Raw genomic sequence first — 12,845 nt, 5'->3', positions numbered from 1 at the left:
CTTAATCAAAGAACAGCACAGGATCATTGAATTAACTGCTTTACAAGTTTTTTATAATAGAATAATACAATGGTAATAGAAATGCTGTTTGTATAGATGTAAATGCTGGTCTTAAATTCACAGCATTGAAAAAATAAACTGCTGTATCAACTTTCATTGCTATTTGTTAACTTTGGAATGTTAGTTTTGCAAACTGTTTGTTTAATGTGTTTTTTAGTAGCGACATTTGACAGTTGGCAAAAAAAGTTATTTGCATTGGCTGCCATACAACAATGCACAGATGACCCAAGTAAACTGGATTCACAAGTATAATATTAAGGAGCTGTGTTACTCTGAGGTATCTTAGTTTTGGTGTTTGTGTAACATTTGTTATATGAGAATGTGAAAGAGCAAATTTGCCTTCAGACTGCACAATTGTGTGCAGGAAAGCAGATCATAGCACCTCCCCCACAACTCACTGGCATCTTGCCATCACAGTTCTGCCCCTATGTTTTTCATCAAAGGAATAACTGTCATAGAAACTCAAAGTCTGTTATCTAGCTTAGATCCCATCTCTGTTGCAAAATTCAATAAACTGTACCCAGCTTTTCTAAAAATGGTTGTCACATACATTGCTAAACTGTCCTCATATGTATGTAATCTTTTTGTCCTGCATAGTCCTGTTCCCAAAGCATTTAAGAATTGAAATAGTAATTACTGTTACCAAGGTGGCCATGACCCAAAAATGCAATGATTACAGACCCATCTCATACTTATATCTCTTTACCAAAATATTTCTACTCTACAAGATATACATTCAGCCACTTAAATAGTTATGTTATGCTCTGTGAAAAGCAACACAGTTTCTGCAATGCTTTCATTTAAATGCCTGAAAATGAGGCTGTTATACTTTGCTTCTGAGATAAATATACCATAGTAGTAGTAGTAACATTGTAGTAACATTGGTAGGTAGTATCCCAGAGGTAATTAACAGTGTCTAGATATTTAATTAATCTCTAATGTCAGTTTCTTTTCTTTCCTACAGAGTGAAGAATTCCATATATACACCCAGTACTGCACCAACTATCCAAGGTTTGCACCTTCTGTTTATCATTTGTATTTGAACATACTGCAGGTGGAGCAATTTTTTTAATAATGCTTGCTTAGCTGGGGTTAATATTGCATGCATATCAGCTCAATCCACAACGTAGAGTCATGGTTTCATCTTGTTAATTTATTTGTTATTTTTTTCTCTTATGCTGTGCTTCTCTTGAGAGGTCTGAATAAATAGTGACCTTCATAAATGACTTTGTCGAGTAGATGCCCCTTCATTGTAAAGATTTGCTGTGAAGACAATAGAGCAGTTTTGGTTGTACTGTTAGTGAAAAAGGGTAAACTGTATATTTCCAACTAATTACAGTTTGACTCTTATACAGTCGAAAAGAATATGATTTTTGTAGCATATCTGCACTTGTATTTTTTAATGATAGTTCCACATTTGCTGTCAGTTTTGCATCTTGTAAACTGGCAAACAAAATGGAATTTCTTTTAACTTTTAATAATGCTAAGTTTTAGTGGCATCCTTGTTGTTATCATGGTCCAACATCTGTCCCCTCACCTCCAGGTCCTTTCACCGTACTCTGCTTTATGTGTAATTTTCAGAACCAGAGATTCTTGTTTGCCTCTTGGTGCAAGTACTCTGGAAAATGTAGCCTCAGCTCATCCATGGGTGCTCTTACATTGTTGCTTGAATAGATAGTAACTGACAGGCGATTGGGAATATGTTGGAATGCAGCAGTTTAAGTCTAACCAAACCCACTAGCCTATATTATCTGTGTTTTCCCCAACTCTCTGTTACTGCTTCGACAGCTTTCTGTGGTATCTTCAGATTCTAATGGGGGCCTCAAGTAGTGCAGCAGTTTTTTTTAAACCTTCCCAGCATGAAGAAGCACAACTGTGGCTGGCCCTCTATCAGCTCATTGTCATTCCAAAACCCATGAGCTGGCAGGCAGAAGGTGGCAGTACACCCATCTGTTCTGCCTTTAAGTGCATTCAGAATTCTCCTGGCTGGCCCTCCATCAGCCCAGAGTCATTCCTGAACCCATAAGATGACAGGCAGAAGGAAGCAGTAAGCCCATCTTATTCTCCCTGTCCACCACTCCCACACAATTTGTGCACCCATTCTAATGCATCTTGAATACCTCCATGGATTCCTTCTCCACCACCTTTTCTGGTCATCCATTCCATGAGTCCAGAACCCTCTCCATGAAGAAGTACCTTTTACAGATCTAGGCACATGGCCTGTACCTGCAGTCTACTACATATCTGCAACTTCCTTCTTTCTGTGTCGGGACAACCTCTTCAAATCTTCCAGAGAGGATCTTGTCAGCACAGATGAGCTCTAGCACCATTATTCTGTCATATTATTTCCTCTCTAATTTGTGATTCCTTTCAACGTCTGTCTTCTGGAATTGTCCAGTTCTTTGATGTCCTTTTCCTTTCATGGTCCTTGTAGCTGTAATACCAGCGACATCCACCCTCCCATTCTGAAGCTGCTTTGTCATTTTATCCAGACTTCTTACATGGCATAGTAATACCACTCAGGAATGTTCTGGGACATGTGGCTTATCCTTATGTGTTCAATATTATTCATAGCAGTGATGTGTGGTGACTAAAAGAGAGCTGCAAGGAACAAATGAGTAGGTGGAGCTACATCATGAAGAAGTTGACTTTGAACAGTGTTATAATTTTAAAAAGTTTAAAGTTGTCATGCACCATGCATGTGATAAGTGATTACTTCTAGCCAAAAGAGAGGAAGGCATCAAATTCACCATCCTACTTACTGCAGCTGCACAATGGACAGCAGGTATGTTTGAATGACCATATGCAAGATGTATGACCTACAGTGATTTATTTCCATGTTTTCCAAAGGTGAAACGTGAAGGTGGCCACTCCTCCTGTCTGCTTTCCCGTAACTATGACATGTTCAATAGAGAGACGTCATCAAGCTGAATGCATAAAGCTGATAAAATAGAGATTAAGGTATTGTCAGAATCCAGTGCCATGGATTTGTTCGGTCTCTCTCAGTAAATCAAAACATTTTTATTAATACGAGATCCTGTTTTGTTTTGGCACCCAGTTGCTTCTGTCTTCCAATTTATCATTAAATAAAGATTTGACAGTAATGAGTGGTATCATTCTGAGTTTTTTTTTTTCAAGTAAATTTTTTTATTTTCTACTTTGTCTCTTTATATATATAGTACATACTAGACTACTGTGAAATTTGTATTAATCTTCGGTTACTTTAAATTACAATGAGATTTAATCACATGACATTGCTCTGCCCTCTATTAAGAATCACAGGTGACACAGCTAGATACTTTCTTTATCATTGTTCTCTTCACAATTAAGGCTGAGCATAGAAGGAGGTGGTCAAACAACCCATGGTTAGTCTTTTTATATTCTTTGAGGGGACTCAAAGCACGGGATCCAAAGTAAAATTTGGCAATTTATAATTCAGCTGTGTTCACACTGTCTGGATATCCTTGCCTTGCATTCTGGTTGGCCTAGGCCTGTTGCACAGAATGACTCATTTACCATGTGCTACAGGCATTTCATGGAGTTGGATGGAGATTTGAATGAAACGAGTGGAAGATATTTCATCTCACGTATAATTATGTCTGGATTAAGCACTGTGCTATTTGCTAGGTGGAGAAATCATGTAAGAAGGCATTTGTTTGGTCCAGCAAGATCTGTGCTACATTGCATCATACAGCTTCACTCTTCTGAGTGGTTGATGGATTGTACAGCCTAGACTGCCTTACCAATTGAAGGTTTTTACCTTGGATTATTGGTCAAAAGTTGCATGGATCTTTACAGATGAGGTTGCTAAGACATTCCCCTACTACAGATTCTCCCACTAGGATTTTCAGTGATTTTTATGTGGTTTATCTGTTCTTTTGCTAGGCTGAGTTCAACCATTTGGACTGTAATGAGAAGATAAGGTCATGGAGGTAGCTTAATCTCTGTATCCTGTATACATCAGTTTGTATCTTTGCTGAACAGGCTGTTTTTGTCTTTGCTTGAGTCACTGGTTCTATTATTTTTCAAGATTGTAAAATTACCTTTGAGTTTGGGGAATTTCCTGTATCCTTAAAGAAGAAAGTGATGACTTCTGTTCTTAAAGAAATGTGCTGGATCCTAACCATCTGGGGAATTACATACCGACTCTAACTTCCCATTTATCACATAGATGTATTCTTTTCTGACTTCTTATGACTTTCTCATCAGTACTGTTTTAAGTGTAACCAGACTACTGAGACTATGTTTATTTGAGTGGTTAATGACTTTGAATATTTATATGCAGTTGTGGTTATAGGCTCATACACATATTCAAGACACACAAGGATCATTGGGATGCCTAAGACCTGTTTCTAGGTCATCACTCAGCAGCATTTGAGGAATGATGGGATACTTGCTAAGTGTTAAGAATATTGTGGCTTCTCTGGGACTGTTCTCAAAAAGTTTATATCTTATCTCTCAGGTTGCTTCCAGAGGACGGTGCCTGGAGTTGTTTTCAACCCTCTGGATTTCCATCTGTGCTGCAATTTTATTTTGATCCACCTTTTGTTCACGGTGTATATAATTTCACTAGAGTAACATGAAGACCCACTCAAGATATACCATCCCACACACACACTTCCAGTAAGAAAACATGTCAGAACAGGGATAAACCTTTGGGTATCCATCCACTTGTCAGGGATGGTCTTGAAGGAGGTGAGGGTGTTACTCTGCAGAACAGGCAGGGTCAATTTCTTTGAGATTGATCAGCCTTTGGGTAATGACTCCATTCTTCAGTACATTTTATTTATATTTTGGTAGTGGTCTACATCCTTGAGGTGGGTGTTTGTGCAGCTGTTTATCCTGTAAAGGTATGAGCAATCCATTAGGGGATGCTATTTATGGCATGAAATGGCCAGCCTACAGCTTCATGCAGGAGTCTACAAGAGACAAAGTATAAGGCTAGGATGTCTGGTCTGTCTTGGTAGCTTTGGGTTTTTATATCAATAATCCTTTTCATCTGAGACATCTAGGGACTTTCTAGCTGCATGTTATGCCTAAATAGGTGCATTCCGTAAGGGGCGTTGTGGTTAATACATGTTCTTGCTAGCGCAGTAGTACACCAGGACAATGATGATCTTTGAAATAGATGAGATACCATTATTACATGAAATCAGTTGTTATAGACAGAAGGATTAGTTAATTTCTGTAATAATATGGTGGTCAAAGAGGAGAGAGTTGTCAGCCAGTCTGCTGAGACCTTTAAGTATGTTGTCCGTGTACAATTTATTTTTCATTTCTTGCCTCTGTGCTGTGGAAACAGAAACTATCGTTGATTTGTTCCTCAGTATTCCTTTAAGAGGCTCCCTAAAGTTTCATCTTTTTTGGAAGGCTGACTTAGACCCATGTGGGGGCATGTCAACTGCTTTTGGAACTTTCCTTCATTTGTCTTGTTCTTTTCCTTTATGGGAAGTGTCAAGAATTAGACATCTAAACATGTTAAACAGATACACACATAAATGAATAAAATTCCATGGGTGGGAGAACTGGTGATTATGTTCAACATCAGCTGTGTCCACCTAAGCAACTGACCATTTAGAGGGTGGTGACTAATTTGTGACATTTGTATCAAAGAGCATGCAAAGAACATACACAGGTGACATGTTGTGGCATATCTGTTAAATAAGTGTTGAAATGGCCTCTAGGCTGACTGGATTAGGTTTACTATCATATTCTCGCACCGACATTGTGCGAGTGTTCAGATTTCTGAACCATAATATCAGAAATCACAAGAACAAACCAAATAAATGTAGAAGGATGTATTTTGGTAAAGTCAGCATCTCAGTGTAGCTCGCACTGCATTTCACTGTAAAAGTAATAGACTGTAGTTTTTCATTACATTTTCATGAATATAAAAGACAATTTCGAAAGTGAAAAAGGAGACTGAGATACTAGCTGAAGGAGGGAAGACTGAAACAAGTAGCTGAAGGGAAAAAGGGTCTTGCAGCATGACTGGATTTTCTTTTCTGGTGCTTTGTGACAGGGAAGTCTACAAGAGACAAAGTAGCAGATTGTGTCTGTCTTTTGCTGAAATCCTGGATGATGGTATTTTGTGGAATCAGGAGAGAAGTCTGAAACCAGTCGTTCCACGCCTGAATATGATTCAGCAAGAAAAGGAGTTTCTTTGGGCCTAGTACACAGAAGCCATAGATGATTACCAGAGTTCTGGCAGGTGATTTTTCTACTTTCTCATGAGAGGAACCACAGTGCCTGGTTACTAGGATATTCTCAACGGAGTGGTGAGAGGCTTTGGCCGTCATTTTACAGTTTTATAAGATTGTGGATCTCCCCCAAATGCTTTGTGGTTACAAATAACTGGGATCCATATGACCTCCAACTTGGGCCCCATCATGCCGGCAGCAAGACTGTAAGTAGTCACTGACCAGTGAACAGGGTATAATAGAGTGTTTCATAGTTGGTCTGTCTAGAATTTATCAAGGGGGTTGAGGTGTTAGTACTGCTCAATGACATTGCATTTTCGCATAGCTGTATTGTTGTATTATGATTGTTTTATTGCTTAATGACATTGCATTTTTCTCCTGTGTTTGTATTGCTGCATTATAAAGCTTTACTGCTCAGTGATATTGCCTTCTTTGTGCATGTTTGAATGTTAAGACCTTTTTCTGTTGATTTCTGGGGAAGAGGGTGAATGTATATTTTCATTGCACGCATATCGTACCTTGCCTTATTACTAACTGGTGCACTGTTGAAATAATTTGTTTGTGGTTGTGCTATTGCCTTTTAAACTAGATGTGTCACCTAGAATAAAATCTGTCATTCTTGCCACCTTGGTGTGTTGGGCCTATAGGGGTGTCACCAGTGTCAGGTAGGAAAGAACCCATATCTACTTCATCTACACCTACGGATGTGCTACATTTGGGGGCTCATCCAGGATTGTCTGTACTGCCTTGGACTCCACCCTATTCCCCTGTACCTGTGGAAAGCAAATTCAGCAGAAACATGAACCCCGAAGTAGCCGCTAAGTGGTGCAAGCAGCACAATGCTCAGTCAGAGCATTGCTTAGTTCTGGTGTTGCCAGGGGTCACATGGACTGATATGCAAATACATCAAGTCACAGGATCCTTAACAGTTGCAGGGTGTGGATTTTAATTAGACAGCACTATGGACCCTACCGAGCAGAGCACATTGGCCTTATTAGAATGGAAAAGTCCTTTAGTGTATGAGCACATACCTTCGAGTGTACAAATTTCAGGTAAGAGTGCAGTCCGTGTGGTAATTCCTGAGAAGTGCACTACCTCATCAATAGAGAAAACAGCTATGAAAGCTATCCAAGTAGGTCAGACCCTTACACCAGAAGCTGCAGCTTCACTGCCCATAAATACTATAGGGCCTAAAGTTTTGAATGCTTTTGGAAGTATTGTAGAAAAATGCTTAAAGCCTACACAGCCATTCACTGGGTTTGGCTACCACAAATTGCATTTCTTTTCTGGCAGACAACTCACACCTCAGGGAGAGGAAGATTTTGAATCCTGAATGGATCAGGCTTCACAAGCCTTAGAGGAGTGGGATATCCCAGAATCTCAGAAGAAGCAGCGGATAGCTGAAAGTCTAAAGGGATTAGCTGCAGATACCATATGCAACCTAAGGATGGGTAAGCAAGATTGCACGGCCAAGGACTATTTAGGAGTACTGCAGGATGTGTTTGGAAGGACCGAGAGGGCTGCTGACCTACTGTATCAGTTTGAACATACATACCAAGAAGTTGGTGAGAAACTATCTGATTACATTAAGCGATTAGATAAAATGCTCCACCAGATCATCCTAAAGAAGGGGGTGGATCCAAAAGTAGCTGATCAAGTATGGATCGGACAAATTTTACATGGAGCTCAAGCTATGGACCCAATTGTGTGGAAAATAAGGATGAGAAATAGGGAAGAGACTCTAACTTATTCTCAATTGGTTAAAGAGGTGAGGGAAGGGGAAGCCCTGTTGGAAGCAAAGTCTCAGTGTTCAACAGCAGCTAAAACAGTGAGTGAACACCAGCAGGAGCCTATAGCTGTGATCACTACTCAAACAGGAGTCTTGGCCCAGAGTGTCCGCAATGTAGAGGTGATGCAGATGCAGGTGTCTTCCCTGACCGACGCCATAGCTCACATCACCAAGACAGTTGCAGAATTGCAGAAAGCTGTGGTAACTTTAGCTGAAAGGAGGAATACATCAGCTAGAACCTCGACAGAAGGACTCAGGGAAGAACCGAATCATCCAGTGTTCAGAGTTCCTACTGGATTTTGTTTTCACTGTGGGGATGCAGGGCATATTAAGCGACAGTGTCCTAATGCAGAGAACTTGAAAAAAGTGAACAAACTATTATTGGCTAGTGCAATGCAGGGAAACTTCAAAGGGCCTCAGTGAAGGAGCCAGCTGAGTGCCCAGTTACAAAGAGCTCCATAAAATCTAACATCAAGAGACAGCATTCTGGATCTCCTTTCCTCACAAACCATTGTAATAGGGGAGAGAAACTACATACTATGCACACTTCTTGCTCATCTGAGGTGAACAGCCGAATTGGAAAGCCATCTCAGCCAAAATCTCAGCAACTGAGACCACAAAGCATTACTAAGCAAGAGTCTTATCCATTAAAATGGTGAGATCAACTGGTGGTACCTCAACCACATGCTGACTGCCTAACAATAGACTAAGTAATGTTTCTGTGCCTCTTACAGAACCTGATACTGATGGAGGCCCTGCTGTGCAAACTTCAGAAAATAGTGCTGAGGACAGTCATACCATTATGGAAAACGAAAGTGAAGTTATACAAGATTAGATCTTAGAAGTAGGTAATATGCCTACTGAAGAACTGGGCATTGAATGTGATGTGAGAGACAAACCTCCCGAACAAAATTCCTTAGCTGTCTCTTCCGAACCAAAACTGCAGAGACTGATTCAGCTCCCACAGAGACTTACAAATAACAGTTTGGGACATAGTACACAGGAACCTGTGACCACAGCTCATTGGAGAGTCTGTGCTCATAATCCCTATGCCTCCTACTCCAGTGTTGACACTCCTTCCCAAGTTATGCATAAGGCTGATTACCCTTGGTGGAATGTTCCTTTTGAAGGCAAAAATATTGTTCAGTTGATGGTGCATTAGTGCGTGTAAATATTTTGCTGCTGATCTACCTTTGACTTGGGGGGGACCCAGGATTTTCAAGTGGGGGAGAATGTAGCTCACACTGTATTTCATTGTAGAAGGAATAGGCTGTAGTTTTTCATTACACCACAAGGAGGAGCTCTTTTCAGGAATATAAAAGACAATTTCGAAAGTGAAAAAGGAGACTGAGAAACTAGCTGAAGGAGGGAAGACTGAAACAGGTAGCTGAAGGGAAAAGGGCCTTGCAGCATGACTGAATTTTGTTTTCTGGTGCTTTGGGACAGGGAAGTAAAGTAGCAGATTTTGTCTGTCTTTTGCTGAAATCCTGGATAATGGTATTTTGTGGAATCAGGAGAGAAGTCTGAAACCAGTAGTTCCACACCTGCATATGATTCAGCAAGAAAAGGAGTTCCTTTGGGCCTAGTACAAAGAAGCCATAGATGATTACCAGAGTTCTGGCAGGTGATTTTTCTACTTTCTCATCAGAGGAACCACGGTGCCTGGTTACTAGGATATTCTCAACAGAGTGGTGAGAGGCTCTGGCCATCATTTTACATTTTTATAAGATTGTGGATCCCCCCCCAAATGATTTGTGGATTACAAATAACTGGGATCCATATGATCTCCAACTTGGGCCCATCTTGCCAGTAGCAAGACTGTAAGTAGTCACTGGCCAGTGAACAGGGTATAATAGTGTGTTTCATAGTTGGTCTGTTTAGAATTTATCAAGAGGGTTGAGGGTGTTAGTACTGCTCAATGACATTGCATTTTCTCATATATGTATTGTTGCATTATAAATCTTCATTGTTCAATGACATTGCATTTTGCCCATGTTAGGACTGCTGCCTTCAAGAATTTTGCTGCTCAATGGCATTGCATTTTCTCATATCTGTATTGTTGTATTATGACTCTTTTATTGCTTAATGACATTGCATTTTTCCCATGTTTGTATTGCTGCATTATAAAGCTTTACTGCTCAGTGATATTGCCTTCTTTGTGCATGTTTGACTGTTAAGACCTTCTTCTGTTGAGTTCTGGGGAAGAGGGTGAATGTATGTTTCCATTGCATGCACATCTCACCTTGCCTTATTTCTAACTGCTGCACTGTTGAAATAATTTGTTTGTTGTTGTGGTATTGCCACTTTGGTGTGTTGGGCCTATAGGGGTGTCACCAGAGTCAGGTAAGAAGGAACCCATATCTACTTCAGCTACACCTGCAGGTGCGCTACATCAGAAATGTCGACGTTACCGAAAATACTACACTTCTGGTCAACAGTAACACAACGTTTTTTACTGAGATATACAAACTCCGAGATCGGCACTGTAGTAAGGCAAAGGGTACATTTTCCGATCCTCACTATAGTGCAATCTGCATGAAAATGTAGAAAGTCAAAACAGCAAATGCTGCATTGCATTCGGTGTTGTAAATTTCTACATTTTTGCATTCGTTCTTCCTATTCTACCAAATGGGTCGATTCGGACTAATGTGAATTGCACAGAGTCCGATCGCCCATTTAATAGTAAACCACTGGATTACACCCATCCAGCTCAACTTTTATTTTCTTTAAACCTGGTTTTGCATACACCACTGGTAGAGATTTGGAACATGCAGAAATGCATTTCCCTTCTAAAATGAAGGCACCAAGTAAATAGATATATTTTTATTTTTGGCGGGGGCAATCATGGTTTCCCAAGTAAGTATTAGTGAAGGTGGACCAAGGCAAGGTACAGTCTTCCAAAGCCCTTAGAATGGCGAACAGGGATAAAGGGTATATTTAAAAATATCATTCAGGAAAGTAAAATTATGAAAATGTATATAGCAGTATTTCTGGCTGTGCAGCGGTCTGGTGAACCATGCTTGAATTGTTTAACTGAAGAAAGGTATTTACAAGGTTCACAATTTGAAATGAAAGAAAATATTTGTCACCTGAGATTTAATCAGACTTCTGAAGTGATAAATGCTGACACAGTTCCCTCTAACGCCACTATTGGGAATTTTTGTAGAACCGGTACTACATGGTATCCCATTGTCTTCCATAGTACATGAATATGGTCTTAAAACATGTTTGAATTCTCCCATTGTGCTCAAAGATGAGAGGAGTTTAATGGAGGTGTGCATGTTTTTTAGTCTTCTGCATTATAGTTGGTAGTAGGGATATACTGGCTTCCAGCCAAGCTGTAGTTTTACATTTACAGTGGATATGAAAAGTTTACACACCTCTGTTAAAATGCCAGGTTTTTGTGATATAAAAAAAATGAGACCACAATAAATAATTTCAAAACTTTTCCCACCTTTAATGTGACCTATAACCTGTACAATTCAATTGAAAAACAAATAAATCTGTTAGCGGGAAAAATATAAAAAATAAAAAACATACAATAAGCTGGTTGCATAAGTGTGCACACCCTTAAACTAATACTTTGTTGAAACACCTTTTGATTTAATTACAGCATTCAGTCTTCTTGGATACACACCTGCCCATCAATTAGAGAGACTCTGATTAACCCCAAATAAAGTTCAGCTGTCCTAGTAGGATTTTCCTGACATTTACTCAGTTGCCTGCTACAGCAAAAGCCATGGTTCACAAAGAGCTTACAAAGCATCAGGGGATCTCACTGTTGAAAGATATCAGTCAGGAGAAGGGTACAAACAAATTTCTACAGCATTGGCTATACCATGGAACACAGTAAAGACAGTCATCAAAAAGTGGAGAAAATATGGGACAACAGTGACGTTGCAAGGAACTGGGGGTCTATATTATAAAATCGACTGTTAAAAATAGCGAACACCCTTCCTTACCTTGACACCTTTTAACAGAAACACTAAATCTGGAATGGCCAGAACAGAGATTTTTTTTCCATGGGGAAAAAATCACTGGGCCAAAAAAAAAAAAAAAAACGACAGACAAAATAAAGTGAGGGGCTTCACCCCCCACACCCCCCGATGTGGGGGGCTGTGCCATCCTCACCCTCACCTACTTAAATATAGCAACTCCAGAATCTCACTACAGTGGAGGAAATAGCAAACTGTCTGACAATGGCCCAGCGATTTTTTTTTTCCCTGGGAAAAAAAATCACTGTTCTGGACGTTTCCAGATTTAGTGTTTCAGTTAACAGGTGTCGAGGTAAGGATGTTTGCTGTTTTTAACAGTCGGTGTTATAATATAGACCCAGAACTGGACGTCCCTCCAAAATTGATGAAAAGACAAGACAAAAACTGGTGAGGGAGACTGCCAAGAGACCAACAGCAACACTGAAGGAGCTGCAGGAATTTCTGGCAAGTACTAGTTGTGTACTACATGTGACAACAATCTCCCATATTCTCCATATGTCTGGGCTATGGGCTAGGGTTGCAAGATGGATGACTTTTCTTACACACAAAAACATCCAGGCCCAGCTAAAATTTGCAAACCAATACATCAAGTCTCCCAAAAGCATGTGGAAAAATGTGTTATGGTCTGATGAGATGAAGGTTGAACTGTTTGGCCACAATTCCAAACGGTATGTTTGCCATAAAAACAACACCTCGCATCACCAAAAGAACACCATCCCCACTGTGAAGCATGGTGGTGGCAGTATCATGCTTTGGGGTTGCTTTTCTTTAGCTGGAACTGAGGCTTTAGACAAGGTGGAG

The 12,845-nt window shown here is 40.0% G+C and overlaps 1 protein-coding gene across 4 annotated transcripts in view; it reads left to right on the top strand.

Moving 5' to 3' along the window:
• PLEKHG1 (pleckstrin homology and RhoGEF domain containing G1) overlaps positions 1-12,845 on the top strand; it is a 2,146,741-nt gene that overhangs the window by 1,998,346 nt on the left and 135,550 nt on the right. For all 4 annotated transcript variants that reach the window (XM_044090606.1, XM_044090581.1, XM_044090674.1 and 1 more), the window contains one exon: positions 1,025-1,071. In XM_044090606.1, coding sequence (XP_043946541.1) covers positions 1,025-1,071 — 47 coding nt within the window. The remainder of the gene's footprint in view (positions 1-1,024; positions 1,072-12,845) is intronic.

Source organism: Protopterus annectens, chromosome 1.part0 (assembly GCF_019279795.1).
Source record: "Protopterus annectens isolate FY-2018-M chromosome 1.part0, PAN1.0, whole genome shotgun sequence".
In the NCBI taxonomy this organism is placed as follows: Eukaryota; Metazoa; Chordata; order Ceratodontiformes; family Protopteridae; genus Protopterus; species Protopterus annectens.
This window is presented reverse-complemented; position numbering and strand designations above follow the sequence as displayed.